Source organism: Apteryx mantelli, chromosome 1 (genome assembly GCF_036417845.1).
Source record: "Apteryx mantelli isolate bAptMan1 chromosome 1, bAptMan1.hap1, whole genome shotgun sequence".
In the NCBI taxonomy this organism is placed as follows: Eukaryota; Metazoa; Chordata; class Aves; order Apterygiformes; family Apterygidae; genus Apteryx; species Apteryx mantelli.
This window is the reverse complement of record NC_089978.1, coordinates 100,094,303-100,117,646: the sequence shown is the minus strand read 5'-3', so window position 1 is coordinate 100,117,646 and position 23,344 is coordinate 100,094,303. Positions and strand designations below refer to the sequence as shown.

The following is a 23,344-nucleotide window of genomic DNA, read 5'->3' as shown; positions in this document are numbered from 1 at the left end:
AAAATGGCTGTCTGTTGTGTGAGGCATAGTAAGAAAAGGGAAAGGGACATGTTCTGAGCCAGGGTCAAGGTGCATCTAGCACAGTATCATGTCTTTAGTAGTAGCTGGGAACCAATTCCTAGAGAAGAGTAAGTATATGGCAAGTGTAGATGATGCCTTTCACTAATCCTCTGCTGGTTACCAACTGCTCCAGGACTCCCTGAATCCAGTGTGGTTTCTTTTGGGTTTCTCCTCCATGGACCCCATAAAGTCATGCAAACCTTCAGCACCTGCAACATCATTAGGCAAGGAGTTCCACAGATTTTTACCCACTCTGTGTACCTTGTACAGATATAATGGGTAATCACACAACAGTGGTTTTTTTATAATTCTTTGTGTAGGACTGTTGGTAGAGGTGGGGGGCAGAGAAGGTTCTTGTCAAATGAGACAGGCCAGAGGGATGCCAAGAGCGCAGAAAAGGAGCACAGAGCACACCTTGGCTGAGATGCAAAGACTATAGAGGAAAAAGGGTGGTGTGTGTGTCCGCATGTGTATATATTAGTGCCAATGAGCACAGAAGAGAGAATATAAGTTTGGGGCTGAAACGTTGTGGAGTGTGGTTATCAGAGATTAAGAAATTTGCTTAAAAAGCCATGCTAGGTAATGGGAAAGGAAACCCTCAGAGACAATGGAGCCAGGGAACGTAAATTATTTGGCAGTTAGCACTAGAACATCTCTCAAATGTTGTTTGAAATCATCAAGAGTTGCAATTGCCTTATAGCACAGTAAGGCATTTGTGAGATCATTTTCTTGCTGATTCTTTAATCAATCCTGCATGATTCTATATTCCTTCTAAGTGGCTTAGGCTGTAACCTGATAGGCAGATGCTGGCTATGGACACATGAAATTTTCTAGTGGAAATTATCATGGATACAACAATTACCTAATGAGGAAGAAAGGAAAAAGAATTGAAATATTAGCTTGAAGGAAGTAAAAGGGGAAGCTTGTGTGCAAGCACAAAGGCAAATGCATGTATGTGCATGCAGACACATGCTCTGTGCTTTCTGTCTCTAAAATGGGACTTTCTTCTGAGAAATAGTCAGAGTAATTAATGTCTGTATGTTTGCAGAACAAGTGCTTATAATAATGCTTTGTGCAAAACAATTTTGAGGTCTCTGATCAGAATTATTTGTCCCAAGATGTAGAGTTTTTAGTCTAGCTTCCTGCTCTCAGTCAATTAAGGCCCGAGGCTGTGAATATATATGCACAAGTGAGCGTACACAGGGAGTGGTTACGTGGAATTCACTGAGATTATTAGTGCGTAAAGCATTAACTCCCCCTTTACATGCTTGCTGAAACACAGTGCAAATGCTGATATAAGACTCTGGAGCAAAATCCTTCAGGAGTGAAGATACTCAGCTGTAAAACTGGTCTAAAACTCCATGACGGGAGCATCTCTTACTTTAACCTTTTCAGAGTGACTGGAATTAGACCTTAGAAATATCATTAGAGCATAATCATGCCCTGATGAACCAGGATCTCTTTTCTGAGACTACCAGAAAGAGGGTCACAGTTTTATAATATTACCTGTAAAAAGAAGTCTTTTATAAGAAGAGTTTTCACCCTTAGAACTTCCTCTGCTAAGAGGGGAGTTACTTCCATCTACCTTTTGTTTGAAGCAGAAAATGATTTGACTTCAAACTATATTTAATATTCTAGCTAGTGGTAACAGAACTATTCATTACTTGATGTATTTGGAGGTATTGTAACCAGAATTTTGTATAATGTATGCTTTTGATATATCTATCTCTCTGGCCTCTTATTATCTTATACCTCTATTTTATTTTCTACCATTTAGCAGACTTTATTATGCACAAACCTACAATATTTTCTCCCTTCAAATCAGTGTATAATTCTAAAAAAAATTTCTTTAAAAAATTCTTTATCTGAAGAAAATATTCTTTAGAGTGAAAGGACAAAGATTGATTTTTTTATGTGACCCAATAACAGCATAGATAGTGTTCTGCATCGCTCAGAGCTTGTTTGTCAGATAAATGATGAGAGAGGAAGATCACATACGTAAATTTAAATATTCAGGAAAGGACTACTTTGTGATTATTTCTAGCTTAATGCAGTAGAAGGGAGGCTGTTTGACCGATGTTCTGGTTTTGGTCTTCCAGACTGGAATGAATGCACTTATCAGTCTGAGAATGACTGCTCCGTGTTTGCAGAGTGCATCAATTTGATGGGCTCGTATCTGTGCCGATGCAAGACAACCATGGACACCAATCCATCCCGACCTGGAAGAAACTGTGAAGGTGAGCAAGAGACAGCTGTTTAGTTTCTGTTGCCATGAAAGGTGGGAATAAGCTCTGTTTTTCTACCTCTGCTTTTATGACAAGTGTTTGTATAGTGTACAAAATGCAGTCTCTGGCTGATGAATCATGTATGATCTCTGTCTACTATGAATGTGACCCTTATATATGTCTTTGCATGTAATCTCTCAGAGCTACTCTTTGATTAGCCTAAAGACTGGCTGCTGAGAAACATGAGGCACGCTTTCCTTTTCCTGGTATCTCTGGGGCTAATTTCCCTCCTCTGTAATGATCCATGGCCTGCAAACCAGAAGAGGAGATACAGGAATCAAATCTTCTTCTTTGTGTGGGCACAAACCAGACTCAGTACCATAAAAATTGCATATACTGCAGTTCACTAATAAAATATCTGGGTCCTATTTCCTTAACACTATTACTTGTGGCAAGGTGGTCTCAGCCTTTTCCTCAGGTCAGATCTGTCATGTCCTTATGTTCTCTTCTGGTCTGAGTTTCCATTTCATGTGCATTTGTTGTGCTGCAGGTGAAATTGTGAACCCCCTTACTGAAACAATGTCCCCTGAAGTAACAGGCACCACAGAAATTGCTCCTGAAGTAAGCACCGCAGACTCTGTTTCCCCGGCCATCACTGAGATGGAGATTGTAGCTGCTGTAGGCTCCAAGATGAGCACTACTGTCCCTGCTGTACTGCCCCTGAGTGAAAAGCAAGCACCCCACAGCCATTCTCCCACCAATGCTCCTCCAGCCACTTGGAAAAAAGGCCTGTCATCACAGACTGGTTTTGGCAGAGAAAACAGCTCCATGGCCATGGGTGCCACAGCCAGCGAGGAACTGGCCATGACTGCAGAGCAGCAGGCAGCTGTAAGTCTCTTGCAGCGAAGCTCAGTGGGAGAGGCTTCCCCTGGTGCATTGCAACAAGTGGTTGCTCTCACAAATGCACCCACAGGCATGGCTGGGCAAAAGCAACTCAGTTCGCCATTGCCAATATTATCAAATCAAATGGCCTCCACTACTACGGGAAGACATGCAGCTTTTGGTGTGCCTGAAGTAAGCTCTCAGGGTGGCCTCAGTACAACTCTGCTGGTCACAGGAGATGCTGGAGTTCTTGCTCTCAATACCACTCTCAAAATACATATAGAGATGGAAAGAAAGAACAGCTCTTCGTCTGAGAAATATTTTGAAATCCTGGGGTCACCAGCTTTGCCAGACTTCTCTCAGGCTTCCAGCCCAACGCCAGGCCCAGACATGGACTGCAGTGAGTATGCGTCCAGCAGGGGCCTGCATGCATGGTAATTCAACAGCATGGTAAGCCAAACCTCACTCAAATTCCAGAAAGCTGTACAGTTGTTGTAATCAGTGGTCTGGAATGAAGGTGACTGCAATTAGTTTGTCAAATATATTTTCTTGTAGGAATTGACACTTTTTTTCTAAATCAACATGTCAAAATACTCTGACTTTCTGGTAATTTGACAGTAGTCCTATTGATGTTACATTTCCTCTCCTCAAAGCAGATGAAGCGAATCATACAGTGTTCAGAGTGTGGCTCATTGAAACATACGTTACATGTCCTTTTGTCGCATATCTTGGTTTCTTCTACATGCTCTGGCACCAGGGTACCATAGCAGCAGCCTATAGAGATATCTTAGAGACCTGAGAAATCAAATGACCTGCCTTTATATTTCCCTCAGTTAAGCATGGATTAGACAGAACGGTGCAGATCCCCTGAGGGGCAAGAGGTGCAAGGAAATATGTGAGCCATTTTTTGAAGACCTCTAATTGAGATTAACAAGGCTGATGGAGAGGCCTTCATCCATTTGGGTTTGGGAAGAGGTATTGCAACTACTTAGGTAACCTTTCTGTTGATTGGAGCTGAATCACAGTTCAAGGTTAGAGTCAGATTTGGTCTTTAAATTATAGTTGTGTTTGGGATAGGAACGTCACTGTCCCTGCCCATTGCTAAATGTACTGTTCCTTTAGTGTGTTAGCAAGTGATACCTGTTTCAGTTTTGTTTCTGCTTGTCTTTCTTCTTTCTCTCATGCCTTCTACATCTCCAGTCACAAACTGCACTCTCCTGTTTCTCTGTTCTCTTCCTCTCTGCTAGGATCTCCTATTCCTGGGGTCTCCATTCATCCAGCACCCTTCTGGTTCTCTTTAGTTCCTTTCTCCCTAAATACTCTTTTTCACCCTCCTGAGACCATCTCTGCTGCTTCTTCACCCTCTCTCCCAGTGCTATAGTCTCCATTTCTCCAGCCCTACTAGTCTCTGGGCAGCTGTGCAGATGCCTCTTTTTTGCTTTTGTCTTCTCTTTTCTTCATATCCTCTTCATATCCTTTGTTCTGCGTGGCATTGGTGAGACCTAGGAACAGAGGTAGGTAAACACGATTTGGGAGCTTGCTGGGCAGATGGAGAAAAAAAGTCATTTTGGACTGAATAAAATATTGACCTCAACTGAAAAGCTCCATTTACTGCTTTGCTTTGTGCCTTCCCCCACCTTTGATATAGGGAAGAGTAAAGAAAACGGGTTTTGCTGTTGGTTTTTTCCCCCCAAATGAAAGCAACGAATGTTCATTTCTTTTTGAAAATGTTGAGGTAGCTCCTTTTAGATGTCAGATATCGAAGATCATTTTCTTCCAGCTGAAAAACAAATCGAAGAATTCTACACAAACACATTCAGTTTATACAAATCTGCTTTCTTTTCTGGATGAATCAAATATTAAGCCAAGTACATTTGCCCAGCTTTTGCTAGGAAAGAGGCCTGCAAAGTGACTATGCTTGGTGAACAAAAGGAAGAGCCACCATGGTGGTATTTCACAAGCCCAAGCAGGTAATTCAAAGGGCAAAAATCCATCTTTGGTGATGTTTAATATAGAGCTCCTCCTTGTGGCAGCACCTCTAACCTGGAGCTCATCCTTAGCCATAGCAGAAAGCAGAGCCAAATCCTTCGATCTGGTGGTGGTGAGGGTTCCTTCTGGATCAGGAATATTTTGGGATAAAGCAAGCTGTCAGTAGCTCGCTTTAAGTAGACATGACTTTCTCTTCTCCCCTGCAAAGCTTTACTTCAAGACTGTTTCTCTTCTTCTAGTACTTGTCCCAGCTCAAATGATTATTGTCCTCAATGTGACCAAAACTAGCTTTCATGTAATGTGGTGCATAGAGTCTATGCAGAGTCCTGCTTTTCAATTCTTGCTGCTTCTGTAAAAGTAACTAATATGGGAGACTAAAACTCAGTGCAGGAGCCTGACAGTCTCAGGGCTAGAACCTAATATCTTATACACTGTTGAAAGCAGGACAGAACTGTGTATGAAGGAAAGCATGGCAGTATACCAGAAAGTGAAGACTGCTAATTGGATTCAGAAACAATTTTTAAACTGAATCCCTTAGCTAGATTGTACTATCCTTGAAGTCTCTGGTGCAGAACCACCCTCTATTTGCAAGAAACATTGAAGCCAGCGTAGATCTTGGTGGATATCTAAGGCTAAAGGTGATGATCCATTAACAGCTGGAAGGCAGTGCAGAAGACGATAGGCTGGCAATGGTTGAGGTATTGGGTGATATAAATCAACTTATTTGGTTAGCCACTAAAATGATGCCAGTGGTATCAATCATGTCTTGAGAAATCCCTCGCCTTCATTTCATGATCACTTTCAGTTGCTGTTGTAACAATTCAAAAAAAGTAATACCAAGAAATGTTCTAAAACACCTGAGATTGCTTTAATGTGATTCAGCAGATACAGCTTTGGGGGGAGAAGGCATCAGATTCATCACATCTAACAGTGGCCATTTGAAATGTGTATGCCTAATCTCTGATAGCTATCTAGCCTTCACCTGAAGTTGGAGGGAGGATCTAGGTGCTGGAATGATTTGCCCTCTGCAGGGGCCAGTTTCCCTGTGCTGAGTGTTGGGGGAGCTGGGACAGCTAGCTGAGACTAGGAGAGCAGTTCAGACACCTGAACATAGCCATAGAGTGACATTTTGGATGCTGCAGAGCATCCAAGACACAGGCTGTCAGATATAAGACCTAAATGAGACTTGTGCCCTTCTTGAAAAGCATCCAGAGGCCAGAGAATATAGCCTAAGATGCTGGATGCTTGTGTTTAGGCACTTGCATCCCTGGCTTTATTTCAGCAGCCTGACCTGCTGTTCTTTTGAGTTGAAATGAACCCCGTGTAACCAGGCATGCTGGTGACGATCACACATTCATCCATGGACCATAGTCCATGAAGCATGTGTCTAAATTGTCATTTTCTTGCTTTGCAGCTGTCCAGAAACTTAACGGAATGGTGCGGATAACAAATGTGAAATACTCTCTGGGCTTTAGCAATACAAGCAGTGAGGAATATCAAAACTTTGCACAGCTTTTTGTTGATGAAGTAAGTGGATAAGAAGGATGTGGCCTGTTACTGGTCTCAATAAAGTCATGTGTATGATTTTTCCCATTAAAGGGTGTATTGCCACATATGTGCCCCTTCACACCCCTATGTATGTCCTGAGTCTCACTGACTCTATGAGACTGTGTAGGCAGCATGCTGCAGTGTTTTAGAGTGGGACAAGGATTTGGGGATTCTCCGATGCCTCTGTTTCCTCTGCTGCTCGCATCTAGTTATACTGGCTTATTTCCTTTAGGGATGTGGTGATATGTTAATGAATGTTTGCAAAGTGCTAGCGATACCCTTGTCCTGCACAGAGGTATATCAATGCACTGTATGTCTGTTATTACCATTTTGCATAGTACCTTAAGGCTGACATTTTTATAATCATCCTTTTTTGTAGGCCCATATCTAGAGAGGAAGTCTAATGTGGTTTCTTGGTAAGTCACCTCTGCCATGACTTCTAATTAGGGCACAGGGTATCAAAGCACACTGCAATATCAACTCCTGCTTTAACATTCTCATAATTCTCAGGCATGGCCATTGACAGTATTACTTTCCTAATTTCTTGGTGAATTTATAGGAAGTTTGTTCCTGCTGCACCTTTTGGTGTTTACTCAACACACACATCTGTGGTTGGAAAAACACTGGTTGTGTTGTGCTGCTTTATTCTCTTCTCTGTCTCATTTTAACTGTCTAGTTTTTGGAAGGATTAATAACTGTGATGATAAATCCACTGCTGACAATTATTTGACTTTTCAAATGCAGCAGAGCTCTCCGCAGACTCTCACTGTGTGCAGAGTTATAGCCTGTCACTGAAATACAGCTGTCTGTGGGGAATGCAATGACAACTATTTGTGTTCAGGCAGAGTCCAGAAAAAGAAAGATGCTGTGGCCAGCAAGAAATTAGAGAAAATTGTAAGGGAAATGTGTAAACTCTTTTGCTGTACATAGCATTTTCTTGGATATCAAATAACTTTCCCACTGGTTGTTACTGGTTTGCACCCTTCTGGATATGCTAGTGGAGCACAGCTTTCTCAGGGTTGCTTCCACCCCAGGCAGTCACATCACAGAACTAGTCACAACATGAAAGTGACATGATTGTGCAAAGTGGAAAGGGAACAGTTCTCCACTGACCTCACTTTCATTCAACATCACTCTCTGCCTGAAGCTATTTGGGAATAGTGTGTTATTAAAATGGGTTAATGGTTATTGGTTAATAGTTAATGGTTAAAATAAATATATTTCTCACAGGTTATTCAGTCAGATACCTTAATCCAGAAAATCGGTGATATGAATATGTTTGGAGAATTTGTAAAATGATTAGATAAAGGAACTAAAGTATTTTTATATGGGTAAAGCAACTAAAGTATGTTTTGTGCCAGTGTTACACAGTTCTCGAGTTTTAGGCAGAAAACGATCACTTGGGACAATAAGGAAGTAAATCCTTTTTCCAGTGTACAGGTTTTGTGAATCAGCTGACTAGACATGTTATGGTCTTTATCTCATCTATCTCTGAACCACTAGATATAGGGCTTATATTGTGTTTCCAAATGCCAAAGAAAAGCAAGTTTAGGAAAAGAAAAAGGTCTACAAATTTTTCTTTTCAGGTTTAAAGGGCCACAAATAGATCCTATTAAGGTAGGCGGGGAAAGTCTTATGGGCTTTAAAAGCAATATCAGGATCCAGTTAACTAGATATTGCCAAAGATTTTTCTTAAATGCCTTTGTTGTCACCATCTACAGTTCAGAAAATTTATAAATCCTCATGTGTATAATGTTCTTTAGTGTAGTGCTGCCCCAGTACTTAAAGCCTTGTAGTTAAATTGGCAGTACAGCAAATAGAAATACTGTCCTTGCAATACAGTGTACGTGAACTTGAGGTAAGAATCTTGATGTGACAACTTGCACTGTCATTTTCCAGGCTAGTTTCACCACAGTCCTCGCATTGCACCTGAAATACAACATATTTTACCCTTGTATTTTGCTCAGCCAGCCTTTTGCAACAGCCAAGAAGAATATCATGACTGCAAGGGCTTGTCCTCAAGACAATGAACTGAGGAAACAAAGAGTTTGAAATGAGAATGCATTTTCTGATGTGCATTAAATTCCTGAGTGCGAGAGATCATTCAGGATTATAGTGTCTTAAATATCGATTGACAAAAAGTGTAAAATTAATAAATGATATTGCCTTATTCCACAAGGTGACCCCCTCATTTGGAACTGGCATAACCTTCCTTTGAGGTAGCTTAATGCACTTAAAATGAATGTAATTAAAGCCATTTGAATGTGGAATGGATGTTGATACAGGAATTAAGGCAGTCTCACTGTTCCAGTGGAAATTCACCCCTTTTGTTAATTTGAGTTTATCTCCCTGTTGAGAAATCCTTAAAGTTGGCTGTGATGGTGGCTGGGCAGATGTGTGCTCTAGTACCTTTCCTCTGGTGGTGCTGGCAGAGCAGGGATCATGGGGGTGGGCTCTCTGAGCAGAAAAATAGGTTTGAAGCAGATTATCTTACTGACTAATAGGATGTTCTGTTAAAATTAATGTCCTTTTTACTTGTTTCCAAAATGCCAGTGCGTTTCCTGCTGTATTGGCCTTGCAGGCTTATACATGTAGGTGACCTACAATAACTCTGATGAGCTGCTGACATCTGGCCTGGGACCTGCTGATGGATGGTCCCAGAAAACCATAGCCACTCATAGTGGAAGCCTGGCTGAGTGAGCCTGGCACTTTCCTCTCGCTCAAAACACCTGTCGGCCCTTCCTATAACATTAAATCATTTTTAGTGTGGCTTCCATCTGGCCCTTAACTTTGACTTTATCTCCCTCTTAGTTTTCTTTGCTTTAACAAGGGACATTCCCTTCTCTTGATGTCAGTGTTAATTTTGTCTGCGCTTTCTCCCTTCCTTGTGGCATACATGTTTTCCCGTTTTGGCCTTGCTAGTTTTCTCTTTTTTATGCTGCAGGAATTGTAGGTACAATTACGGATCCAAAAATATTTTATTTTTTGTAAGAAAACCTCAAGAATGCTATATATCAAACTACTACTTTCTAAAAAATCACTCTTTCTTTTCTTCATTTTCTCGCCCCAGAGCTCTATGTACTTCATCAACTATTATTTTGATAACCCAGGGTGTGGTATGTATTGTGAAATCATGTAGCCTTCTGAATAAAGGGTTTTGTAGTGTCATCTAGTGGCTAGCTACAAGTAATGTGATTGTACTTTCGAAGATGCTTTTCAAGCTTTAAGTCATGCTTTGTAAGCAAAAATATGAATAAAGACAGAAACAAATAAGCCAAACAAAAAATTCCAAACCCAAAGTAAAAAGAGGCAACAATAAAACCAAATATTCAGAGAAAAAGATGAGAAAGGAATACTGGTGAAATTGGGGATGGGCTGAGAGGACATCGCAGGTGTATTTAATACCCAGAAGTTCGGACAAAAAATTATGAAAGATGAAAACTTAGGGCTGACCCACAACTTTTCAGTACATGGTTGTGAAATGGCAGAAAGGGAGAGAAGAACAGACCTAAGAACCCCATGGCTGGGTGACATGGCTGATAGGGCTGACAAGGTCAAGCTGCAGTCTGCCCAGGCTTTCCTGGCTAAGTTACCTCTTTCCGTTCTCCTAGCTCTGCCTGTGTGCCTTGTGGGGCACTGCAGCATTTGCTCCGCGAGACTTTTAGGCGTGTGGTAAGCATGGAGCTTACTCTGTGTGTGTCACCTGGTCACCATGTGCATGCAATGCACATCAGCTCTGACAGCTCAGAAAAGGGCTGCAGCTTGCCTGCAAATCCTGGGCTTGCCTGGAGGGCTGATGCAGCAGGGGGATAAGCCAGACTTGGTGTGTAGGTGTGCAAGAGCTATGGTCACCTGGGAAAACCCAGCCAAAAATACAGGAGCTGAGTGCGTGGGTGCAGCAGAAATGAGGCTGCTTCTTGTGTCAGCCCTCACTGCTGGCCCTCACCTTCCGTCTTCCTTCCGGCCGGGCTCTCCCGGGTAGCGGTTGCTGCCTGCGCGCCTGAGCACTATGCTGCGGACATGAGATCTGCATTAAACTCACAGCTGAAATCCAGCCCTTCTTTTGCAGGAAATACCTAGAGCAAACGTGCAGAGGAATACGTTGTTGGAGGTGACTGTAGCTTAGCACCCTCCTGCTGTCTTTATAATCAGGAAAGTTGAGCTGGGCAGGAAGTGAGTTATATATCCTAAAGAGAGGGTCTAAAGCAGAGCAGGGTACTGGAAAAGATGTGTGACTCCTCTAGACAAGGCAGCCACATGTCAGCTCTCACATGGGCCAAGTGCTGCTCATCTGGCTCTTACAGTGTAGTTTGCTCTGCTGCTCTGTGTCTGCCTCTCTTGGCATCCCCAGGGAACCTGGCAGAGATGGGGGGGCATGTAGAAGTGTTTTTTTTTCTTCTGCCTCCGTCTGTCTGTGTCCTTCATTGAATTTAGTGGCTGTTATGTACAAGAAGGTTGCATGTATCCCAGACTCTGAACATTCAGGAAGAATGACAAGGATGGCATGGGATTTGTCTTTCTTGTCCTGCTAGGAGCAGCTCTCTTTCTGCGGACCATCTCTTGCTGGGCTTTTGCTGGGACCCTCTATGTGCAATTTTAATATCAGTAGTTCAAAATAGTGAATGAAGGTGTTTCCTTTCAGCCATTCAGGTTTGAAAGTTTTGTTCAACATTTTCTGTTGTTGCACTTTTTAAGTGTGGAAAAAAGTAAAAGACTTCCCAGACACATGTACGTGTGATGGGGAACTTAATGTAGGAAAGGTATTAAGAAGCACAAGAGGTCTGTTAGCACCTCCTGGAGAAAGGGAGAGAAGAAAATATACACTTCTCATGGTCAAATTCACAGTGCTGGTGGATGGTGTCACACAGCCTGTGCTTACCCTGCAGTGTGCCATGACATCTGGTCTGCAAGACTGAGCATACAAACCTCTCTTGTGTGCTCTGCTTTTCTTGGGACATGCAGACAGGCAGGGAGTCCAGTGCAGTCCTATAGGGACCCTTGTTTGGGCACTTAGAAGAAATAGACTGAGGGGAGCATGTGTGGATGTCTATCAACTTCTCCTTATGATGAGTTTCTCACAACTATGTCAGTATTTCTGTGCAAAACATCTTCTCCGCATACTCTTTAAAGCTGAATTAATATTAGCCTTGCATCGTGTCTTGGACTGGTCCAGTGAACCGATGCCACCTGGCCTGTGTTTGTTGCTCCTGTGGCTGGTGCTGGGGCTGGAGATGAAGAAAAATGGTGCAGGAAATGTAAAAACTGTTGAAATCCCCCTCAGGCTCTTGCATCAGCATCGTACCTTGCCCCATGAACTGCCCTCCTGTGGGAGGAGAAGATGCTTCTGTGTGCAGCTGCCCACCAGAGGTACCCAGCTGTGGAGGGAAAAGCCGCAGAAAGGGAAGAAGCTGAATATTCAGCTCCAGCCTGTTTAATCTCTTTGAGAGAGGTCAGTGTCTCCGTCTGAACTGGACAGTGGTGAGGCCAGGCAGTGTAGCTGGTACAAAGCCTAAAGCAGAGCAATGTTTTTTTCCAGTCCTGTAGAAAGCAGACCACCATGCTCCCCAGTGTGATATAAGAGGCTGTTTCTGTGGGCTAGTGGTGACCAAGGCTCAGTGTGCTTTGAAAAAGGTGGACTTTTCTTTCTTAGGCCACTAGTGAATTCCAAGGCTTCTGTGTACAAGCTGTGAATAGTAATTTTATCGATTTCTCTAGACTGCCCTAAGCTCAGCTATGGTTTAGCACTGCGCTACTTTGAGGGCGACCCTTCCTATTCAAAATAGTGCAGAGTCATTTCCTAGCCTGGCTCTTGGGCTCTCCAGGAGGACTGTGAGTGTGGGGTGTGAGTCCAGATGGCAGCTAGAATTTGCAGAAATAATACAACACTCTTCAGGGAAGACGTTAATGAAATATTTCTGAAATCAAACTGAGGACTGGGTAGAGTCCAGGCTTGACAGGAGGTTGGGCTGTGTGGCAATGCTGATAGCATGGAACAGCTGCCTTTCTGTTTTCTTTACCCTGGTCTCAGTACTTAAAAAGAGCCAGGTTTACACTTAGTGATAAGCAGAAGAATTTTGTGCATCAGCTCAGTTCTGATGAGAAATCACTTGTGAAGAAAGTCTGAGAGTGGTCTGCTCTAAGCTGTAAGATAAGTCTGAGCTCCATGAATGTTTATCGTAGATATACACACAGCCTGGAGTGCCAGGAGGCCTCTCCACTTCCATTGGCTGCACCTCCTTGTCTTGGGTTGCTCCCTCTCCTTTGGCAGACTTGTTACCAGGGGCTTTTGTGAGGACCTGTGCCAAATGATAGATGGGTTGAGTTAATCATTTTTCTTGTTTAATATTCACAGTCAAATATCAAATCCTTCAGTTGCTGTTGAGTGGAAATGTTGTTAAGAAGCAAAAAGTCATTTTTCTGCTGCTGCCCTCCAGAGTAAGCAGCAGAGTTGTAATGCATAATATTCATTTCTGGGCAGCGTACAAAGCCTAAAATGTAATTGCTTCTATCTGTCCATCTTATCTTTATTTTGTTTTTTATTCCAGGTACGAAAATCTCTGCCTCCTGAGCTCCTTCTGAAAATGGATGCCGGTCTGATTAAAGTGTTGATAACTGGTATTACTAATGGGAGCACAGTGGTAAGTTTCAATTTGCTGATTGCAGAAGATGTGGATATCTACTACATCATCACAGCTTTTCGCGATGCTTTTGAACACAGCTCCTATTTCACAGTTGACAAGAGCAGTCTCTCCATAAACGGTAAGGAGCAGCTTATATCACAACAGTTCTTCAGAACTAGAAAAGATGATAAAGCCTATTATTAGCCTGTATTTTTTGAGATGGAAGTACCTGTAAAACTGATGGATGAAAAGCCATTATCTCTCTTTTATTGCTTCTGCCCATTCACCCAATAAGCTTTTTTCAGAGAGCATCAAAAGATAAGAACTGTGGTATCCCTGATCCAAAAGGACAAAACTAACCAGTGTTTTGGTCTATAGCTAGGGATTTTATAGAAAAGAAGATATGGAGAAATTGCAAACTGTGGTCACAATTGGAGGGTTTTATAAGCTACCAGTAAAAACAGGTCCTTTTACACAGACAGTCTAGCCCTGTATAAAACCATTTTGAAACACATTTCCCTCTGTTTTGCACTGATAAATTTGCGTGAGATAAAAAAACCCCAAAAGCAAATAAATTAATTCTTCTGCAGTGAGAGTATCTGTTTTCTTCACACACCTGTGGGCTGGGAGTTCAGATGAAAGTCCACAGTTTACCAAGGCCAGCGCAACGGGTGATTGTATAATTTCTTTTTCCTTATATGTAATTTAAGATGGTAACAAGAAACATTAATCTCCTGACTAAGTGTTGCTGAATCCTGTCCCACAAATTGATGTCATCTCTAGAAAAAAATTGCAAATTCTATATCCTCAACATAAGTTTGTCCAAAGACTATTGTTATAAGCTCTCAATTAAAATCTTGGGCAAAATGACATCAGAAGCATATATTCAGTCTGTCCTGTACATTCTCTCTGCCTGTTACCCTTACAGCTGTGGCTCTAAAAACGTTGCTGCCTTTGTTGGGGGATTATGTAGTATTTATGAGCTCTAATATTCAGCAATGTATTGTTCCCTAAAGGCCAGAATCAGTCACATTGCAGCTGAGTAAAGCTGTACTCATTGTGAATTCTGGTGTGATAACTGGCCCTAAATGTAAGGATTACCAAGTCTGCATTTTTACTGCTTACTACAGGTTATATATATGCTCTTTTTGAATCTCTGGTATGTACAGGCATGATTGCTTGATTTCTGTAAGACTTCTGCCTTGCTGTATTTTGGCCAAATGGTGATGCTTTCTGATCACTACCTGCACATTAATTAGTAAGATCAAGACTATCTTGTGGTAGCACTTTGTACAGTGCCTGCCTGCACTAAAACAGATGGCTTGTTTCAGGGACAAGTCCCCATAGAGCTGAGGGTTAGTGCTGTTTTCTCAATCCCACCTATGGTGGTATGTTCATATCTGCACAGTTCTGATTAGCCTTGGGAAGAGAAAGGGAAGTTTTGCATTTTTTTTTCAAAAATGAAAATTTGGGCCAGAGAAAAATGAAGAAAGCAATTAGACTGAAACTTGGACCAGTCATATGAGCCCCCTGCTTTTCATACTGCTTCATTAATGCTGGGCATTTATTAATCATCTCCTCAGGTCTGTGAAATGGGGGACACAATTGAGGAACCCCCTGGTTTTATAAGTGTTTCCTTTGGCTGTTGGTCAGTTTAGGGGTATAGGAGTGGGGTGCCTACATTTAGGTGAGCACCCACAGAGCATCATTAGTGGCAGTGTTCCTGTAGGACCTTTGTCAGTGGCAGGCAAGTAGTCCTCTAGGCTGTCTCTACTGTCTTGCCTTCTGTAGAGCCAGCAGCTACCTGACACATATGGTGCAGTTTCACAAAAGTGTAATCCCACCATGATATGCTGATGATACCATCATGCTCAAGTTTCACAACCATCACTTTTTCATTTATACACTTTTCACCTTTGCCTTTTGCTTAAATATACCCAACAGATTATGATGAGTGCGCAAGGGAAGAAGATGACTGTTCCCCAGATGCATCATGTCATAACACACTTGGGTTTTATGAGTGCAGCTGCAATGAAGGATTTGCTGATGTGCACCCGGAAAAGCCTGGAAGAAACTGTGAAGGCAAAAACCCTTTTTCTTATTATGTAATGGCTGACTGAAATCTTAGCGATCTGATCTTTATTGGATCATTAGGTCACACTTGCCACAGGCCTTGAAATTTTGCCAGGGATGAATTTGGTTTGTTGTATTCAACTGCATCTTAATGAGAAATGTCTTGCAACAGACTTTAAGAATTTCTAACTGTAATACTCCGGTCTATTATATGAATATTTAATAGGATCTTTGCAATGTTCTTTTAACACTTCTGTTTTCTTGTATTTGCCATAAAAGGTAGATAGGATTATCAGGAGCATAAGTTATTTTCACTAGCAGTAGTAAAGGAGGCAGCCGAGATAATGGAGAAGGTAACAGAAAGCACAGGATAGGTAGTTTTACTTCTGTGTTGCAGCAGAGACGAAATGTTGGGATGACAAAATGCTTTTTCATATCAGTCAATTCATGCAGCTCCCTCTGTCTTTCCTCAAATCGTTTGTTAGCTATCTTATGATGAATCTTCTAAGTTCTTTTAGGCTTCTTCAGTAATTTGTATTTGTTTTTGTAACCACAGTGATAAGCTACTTGTTGGCTGAAGTAACAAGGATTTGTAAACTGATACCAACCATTCATTTGTTTTGTTTAAACAGGTATTTAGCATCTGATAATGAGCTTTTAAGCAAGTCAGCTCTGAAAGAGCTCAGATTTTTTTTTTTTCCACTTGTCTTCAAATCAGCAACTTTCCAATGTGGGCCATTCCCAAAAGCTGTGAAGGGGAGTTCTAGAAGGACTTTTTTTTATATATGCAGCTTGGGAAATAGATGTTATTTATATGTACACTCCAGTAAAAATATTGTGAGAGATTTTTTGTACAATGAGACACATCCTGTTTCACTTGGAAAGGAATTTATTATGTTGAATTTATTATGTTGGTGCTTTCTAAATCAGTGGTGGATGAACACTCAGGTTGTTTCTAGTACTAAAGAGACATACATGGGGAAATGCCAGAGCCTATGCTGGAAGTGGGGTGTTCCACATGCACATTAATATCAATTCCCCTGTTTGTTTTCTTCCTGGAATCATTAGATTCCTACTAACACACATTTGTTGAACTCCCTGCTCTGTCTCTCAGGGCACATGTGCAGGATGGGCCTGCTGCATAAGGTTTATCCTGCATTTCCTCAAAAACCAAGTTTTCCAAAGTGCGGAGGGTCATAATTTCTGGATACCAACCACTCACAAATGCAGCCAGGTTTTTTAACATGCTCTGCTCCTATTTAGACCCCCAAACCAGAAGTGTTCAGTCCCCCCATCAGTATTAGCCAAAAAAGTCTGAACACTTGTCGAGCGCCTTACAATTGGAGATCTCTTGCTGATCTTCCAGAAGCTATATACCTTGAGCACACAAATTATTGCAGCTCTCAGGAAATGAAGCACTTCAGCTTTTCTCACAGGCTCTTTATGTATTAATAAAAAGCCACAGCTTTGGCAGTAAATAGAGCTGGTTTAAAAAAAAAAAAAAGAAAGAAAGAAACCAGTTTCCTACCAGTAACCATGAGTGTCCTCATAAGGGTTTGCTTTTGTCATATGAAATCAACTTGAATCTGTAAATTACAACAGTGGCTTTATTTTTGGTACTCTTCAGCACTTCCTATCCGCCAAGAGGCAACAATGATGGATAAGAAACCTGTATACAACACAGTTTCACCTGTGCCATCTCTGCAGATTTCGACTCATGTTTCATCCCCTGCTGCATTGGGCTCCTCTACCACGAGGCACAAAGCTCTGGACAACACCATCCTCTCTGGTGTGATGCTGCCTCATTTCACCACAGATCCAATGTCAACTCCTGACTTTTCTCCTCAAACATCTCCTCTCCCCCTTGTTAAACCTGCCCAGGAGGTTTCCATTAAAGATGCAGTGAGAGTGTTCTGTGAAATCGAGAAGATAGTCCTTACCATCCAGAAGAGATTTTTACAGCAGGAATCTATCCCCGAATCCTCCCTCTACCTGGGGGAGCCTCACTGCAATGTGAGCATCAGCAATGGCACTCACGTTGTACTGCAGGCAGGCTGGGGCGACTGCGGCATTGAAGTTGAGACGGTAAGTCCTTTGAGCCAGTGAATGTGAAGAAGCCCCAGAGCATTTCTTTCGCACTGTGGGATGCAATGGCACATCCTAAGCTAGGAATACAGTCTGTTAGTTGCTGAAATTTTGTCCAAAAAAATTTCTTTGGACAAGGAAAACCCCTTCCTGCAAGTGGAAAGTTACCTCTCTGTGTGGGGGCAAGTAAGAAAGAGAAGAGAGTCTTTGGGTTCAGGCAGCAAAACTCAGCAGCCTTTCCTGATTGACACTCACTTCCCAAGCTTCTTTGGGTTACCTTTGCAGCTGTCAGAAGCTTCTCTTTTCTTAAAAGCAATTTCAATGTAATATTTAAACAAATAGCCCAATTATTACTGTATAGTAATGAGGAACATGAGAGGGGACTGTCTTTGTTAAAGGGAGTATCATATCTTTAAAATTTTGGATCCCAAACCAAAAACAAGGCTTAAGCTATGCCAAAGCATAGAAATTCCCTTGTGGAGCAATTATCATTGCAGACTATACTAGGAAGGCTGATGGATTTTCACTTTCTAGCTCTACAGCAACAAAGATACTAGAGGTTTAATCTGCTTGACTTTTTGCACTCAGGAGAATGGAGAATTCCTAACTACTTGAAGCTGGTAAGCCTGTAGGTCTGCTATATCCCTAGAAACACTGACATTGACAAGTTTTGCTTTCTTCTTTCTATGTTCCACAGAATGTGACTAATACTGTAGTGAAAACAATACTTCGGAATGACATTTCTGCTCAGGGAGTAATACACCACTTAAAAGTTGCCAGTCCAATTCACTGTGTGTTTCAGAATGATCTCTTGACTTCATCTGGATACACTGCAGAAGGGTAAGTAACAACTCTGCTTTGAAATGCTGTTGTGTTCAGCACTGCTGCATGGGGAAAATCCCCAATGGTAGTAGCTGTATTCAGTGACAGTGCTTGCTACGCTAAGTAGCCTGACAGCCTATGAATCCTGTGCTCAGAGGATCCCTGTTAAGTATTCTTCTGCTACTTGATCCAACATGCCAACAGATCCAACAGCCAAAAAGCTTGACTGTTGCCTGGTTAAACCGTAGATGAAAATTAACCTTTGGGAACTACTGGTGCAGGTTTGGGAGCCAGAACTCCTGACCTCTCTTTGCCTCACTAGGCAATCACATGCAATTAGCAATAACAATATTTACCTGCTTTTGAAACATAACTATGTTTTATCCTTTCCACTACTTTAGGCATGCAAACTAGTAGGTGGGTGCTTGGTGAGGAGGATGGGAATTTTTAACCCCCACAAATTCTTATTTGATTAGCTTAGAAAAAAATAAATGTGATGCAAATATTATTTTTGAAAGGCTCCAGCTTCCAGTAAGATGGAATGAAAACCTCCATTTATGGCTACAGAATAGGCTACAGCCTGACAATGAATGTTCTCCCTTTGTACGTCTGCACCTCCTCTCTCCTCCCTAGCACCATGCTTAAACTATCACCAAATCCACTTGCTGTTCCTGAGTCTCTCCAAATGCTGTACCTTCCTTTACATCCCCAGATAAAATCTTTGTCAGGCCTTGTATCTTCTTTCTCTCTGAACTGTATCATTTCTTCATGTCCCTCATTTATTGTTCAGACTTGTCACTTCTTGGCTTTTGCTCTCATTGTTTTGAACTTTGAGACAGCTCATAGACTTGTTCCCCCTCGCTTCCTACCTCTCCACCTGAAAACTTGATGCCTCTTCACTCCTTTCTCTTGAAAATCTTCCTAACATCCTGGACTGCAGATAACTCCTCCCTATAATGTGTGTGAGCGGTGGAGAAACAGGCACTATACTTATGACTTACAGAAACACAGTCAAATCTGTGGTCTTAAAAGAGGTGAATTGTTGTTTCAGAATTTACACCATTTTTGAGGATTTACATGGATCTGGACACTTCAGAACAGAAATGCAGTTGTTTGTTGGAAACTCCCCAATACCTAAAAATTTCAGTGTCTCTGCCAGTGACGATGTACTGATTGAAGTAGGGATCCGGAGACAGAACACCAAGCTCAAGGTGGTACTCACTGACTGCTGGGCAACTCCAACTAATAATTCAGTGGATCCCCTCTCATTCACTTTTATCAACAACAGGTACAGCAAATGCTACTTGCAAATAGTAAGTGCCATACCTTGGATATGCCAGTGGTACTAACAATTAATGTGTTATCTTTTAAAAGCCTTTTATGTATGTTCTCATTGATCATATGCACAGTCCTTTACCATTCTGACAGGTCACGCCTTCTTTGAACAAGGAAAGTATTTATAAAAAGAAAATGTTTTTAAAGGGGAATGTGGTAATTGTTTGAGTTTGGTTGTCTCCCACATAGCTTTTAAAGGAATTGTACCTTTTATCTGAAGAAATAAGTGGTTATGGCAGTTGGTAGTGTAAGTTCATTTGAAACATGTGCTTTGCCCATTTCTCTATGGTTCAGATATTAAGGCCCTGCATGACTCATCACTGAAAGCCTAGGTTAGGTGATTCCTATATGGTGTGATCCACAAGCAATATTCAGCAGACTCTGGCGAGAGAGGAAGTTCATCCCTGACTTCACTCTTATGTCTTGTTCCCTGGGCTCACTCTCCACCTTAAAATACATGATAGTCCTTTCTTTCAGTAACAAAAGCTGTTCCTTCTAATGTATTGTTTGGTTCACTTTCTGTGTTTGCTGAAGTCAAGTTTAAATTCTTCTCCCTGTTTCTCTCTGTTTTCTTCTTTCTATTCCTTCAGACAATTCTTGAATGTCTTGTTCTATTGGTTACTGCAACAATAAAGCAACAAATAATCCCTTATCACAGCTATGCCTGCCTCAGGGTTGCTTTATAGAATGTCTGGCTATGACTTTCTAAAGGAGGTTTACAACCTGAGTTATCATGTGCTATTGCCAGAAGATACCTTCTATAGCCCTAGCTACCATGTATGTTTTTTCTTCTTCCTTTTCAGCTGTCCCATCCCAAACACGTATACCACACTGCTAGAGAATGGGAATTCAAGTAAAGCACAGTTTAAGATGAAAATTTTTTCCTTTGTCAACAATTCTGTGGTTTACCTACACTGCAAAGTTCGTATCTGTATGGAGACACCAGAAAGTACCTGCAGGATGGTAAGGGTTTTGCTCCTGTACTCCTATTTTTCTCTGATATGCCATACACAACTCTTCTATGGAACTGAAGGATTCATGTTTCCAAACAGGCTGTAAAATAGCCCTTGAAATTCTCCTTCATTCTCTGCTGAGAGCAGAGAGCAGTGGGGAAGAACTATAGCCATATGGAAGTGCCCACCTTTTTCTTTCTGTTCCCCATCCTCCCAGTTAAAAGCATGGAGCTTACACAGAAATGGTTATCAAAATTAGGGAACTTGAGAACTGAGCCTTTCACCTCTGCTTTAGGGATATCTAGAAGGCAATGAATAGAAGTTACAATGAGATAGGCCGTTCAGATATGTGTCAGTGATCCTTATACAGCTCAGATGAACACACCATAAAAACGGGCAGCTAGCACCCATGTTAGCAGTTTCAGCAAAAAGTCTGGTTAAATTGATTTGGGATGTCTTTCTGTCCTTTTTTTCCCCAGAGATTTACTTCTACAGGTCAGAGTTTAGGTGCCAGGATAGGAAACTCCATGGCATTAAGTTTCTAGGGATGTGAATCCAGTACAGTTTAATAGGGCTTTCTAAATAACAAACCAAGCAACGTTCTGATAACAACTTCTGCCTAATTGTCTTCCTAATTGTGTTCCAAATCAATGCTTTGTTTCTTTCTAGTTCTAAGTATGTGATACACTGTTTCATCTAAAAATGTGTTGCTACAATATTAATAAGAAAAATTAGCTTTTGTTGATGGCTTTTTTCCTTTTTACCATATACACAGGAATTCTCCCCTCCCTCTGCCAACCTTCCTGTTTCTTTTCTGTCAAGGATGTTTTTATTAACAATTTGGTGTTCCTCCATTGTTTAACACTTTCCTCTAGCTCTAAATAACTCAGTTTGAGCTCATTATAAAGCAAATGACCTTTTCCTAAAAGATTACAAATGGCTAGCAGAAGATACTTGTTTTCCTTCTCAAAGCATAAAGCTTCCTCCAGAGGAAAAAAAGAAGTAGGAACAGGAAATGTGATTGACAGATGGAAAGAAGGCTCCAGGTTTCACAGCTGATTTTGTATGTTAAAAATCAGTGCTTAAGCAAACACCAGCTTATGCCCTCCTTTGGAGGAGGTGGTTCCCTCCCCCAGATGGTTGTGTGGCTGCACAAGCAGTGTCCTGCACAGCCAAGGAGGGACATGGCGGTAGGAGCCAGGCAGGGAAGAACAGGGACAGGCAGGACAGGGACTGCATGGGCAGATACTGTGGCTGCAAGCAATCAAGCTATGGCTTTACTAGGAGCTGCTGTGTTTGCTGTTGGAGCAGACCTGTAACTGTGTGGATTGTGGCTTAGGTATATGGCCAGCTGGAGGCCTGGCTCTGATCTGAGTTGCAGGGGTCGGTGATGGTGTAATTCTGCTAGCTGGCTGTAAAAGAGCTGAAAACGAGGCCTGGAGGTATGGTTGGGATTGACATCAGCAATTAACATGGCACAGCAGAGTTAATGAGCTAGGCCCTCTTCTTTTGGAGATAATATTCATTTAAGGAAAAGGAAATATACTGTTCTTTTTCTTATGCAAAACTTACCCCTTATGAAAAATTATGGAATTCAGTATGTTAGATTGAGAGAAAATGTTGTATGGAGAAGACAAGTACTATGCATATCTAGAGAGGATGGATAAATTGACAATAGCTTTTACAAAGAAGGGAGGAGGAGCTGCCAGAGGTGCAAAGATCAAGGATGTTTGGAGCAAAGACAAAAAATGTATTTGGAAATCACCTCAGACAAGTGGAAAAGTGCCCAGGTACTGGGAACCCTCTGGATACCAAGGAGAGAGAGAGCTGGAGCCCCCAGAGCTAAGGGGGAAAGCAGAGGGGGAGGCAAGTCTCCATTTTTAGGCCAAAGTGGTATCTGCAGGATTAGTCAAGAGCCTGCTCGCACGTCCCTTGGCCCCAGTGGGATAAAGGGGCCACCTCACAGGACCTGCACAGAGAGGACAGCTACTGACTAGCTACTTGTGGGCAGGCAGTAGGGGCAAAGGGGTAAAGCCTAGTCTTTCCCCACCTTCCCACCTGCCCCTGCTAGCAGAGAGCAAGGATTGCTCTGCTCCCAGCTCAGTTATTCCAAGGGCAGGGGAAGAAAGTACTGACAGGCAGCTCTGAAATCAGCGCTGACAGAGGACCCCATCGCGGGCCACAATGGCAGCATGTTTTCCAGCCCTTGGCTGACTTGTGTGAAGCCTGGGCTAGGGTGCCAGGAAGGTGAATACTCCCACAGTGCTCTGCTCCTCCATCTGTCTGCTGCTCCAGGCAATACTGATTTGCTTTGTGGCAGACTTGCTTCTGTTCTTTGCCCACAAAATTGAGGCTTACTTCTTTTATTATTTCTTCTCATCCAGTCTTTTAATTCCTTGTTTTCTTGGGTGGAGGAGTGTAAGATGCTCTTAAGTTTAGAGCAGAAAGATAGATGTAGTGGAGAGAAATGTGGTAAGAAATGGAAAAGAAACATGATTTTGAATGGGAAGAGGAAAGGTGTGCCACTGCCATCAGGCAGAGCCATGTGTACAGGAGAGCACAGTCACTCCATGGCCAGGTAGAACCAAAAAATAATTGACATCAGGGACCAGCTATGTAACCATATTCTCTAGCTGTGGATCTGCTTAGTTGGGAAAGCTACTCAGGGGTAGGCCAAAGTCACAGTTATATGGCTGTTTTATTGAGGCCTGATCTGGCTTAAGGCACTGTTGCTGACAATGGTTTGTATAGG

General features: G+C 42.0%; 1 protein-coding gene across 1 annotated transcript in view; it reads left to right on the top strand.

Moving 5' to 3' along the window:
* UMODL1 (uromodulin like 1) overlaps window positions 1-23,344 on the top strand; it is a 57,642-nt gene that overhangs the window by 26,534 nt on the left and 7,764 nt on the right. The window contains exons 11-19 of the mRNA XM_013955257.2: window positions 2,160-2,297; window positions 2,836-3,567; window positions 6,571-6,683; window positions 13,250-13,463; window positions 15,269-15,406; window positions 17,025-17,482; window positions 18,180-18,322; window positions 19,356-19,592; window positions 20,443-20,602. Of these exons, the coding sequence (XP_013810711.2) occupies window positions 2,160-2,297; window positions 2,836-3,567; window positions 6,571-6,683; window positions 13,250-13,463; window positions 15,269-15,406; window positions 17,025-17,482; window positions 18,180-18,322; window positions 19,356-19,592; window positions 20,443-20,602 (2,333 nt within the window). The remainder of the gene's footprint in view (window positions 1-2,159; window positions 2,298-2,835; window positions 3,568-6,570; window positions 6,684-13,249; window positions 13,464-15,268; window positions 15,407-17,024; window positions 17,483-18,179; window positions 18,323-19,355; window positions 19,593-20,442; window positions 20,603-23,344) is intronic.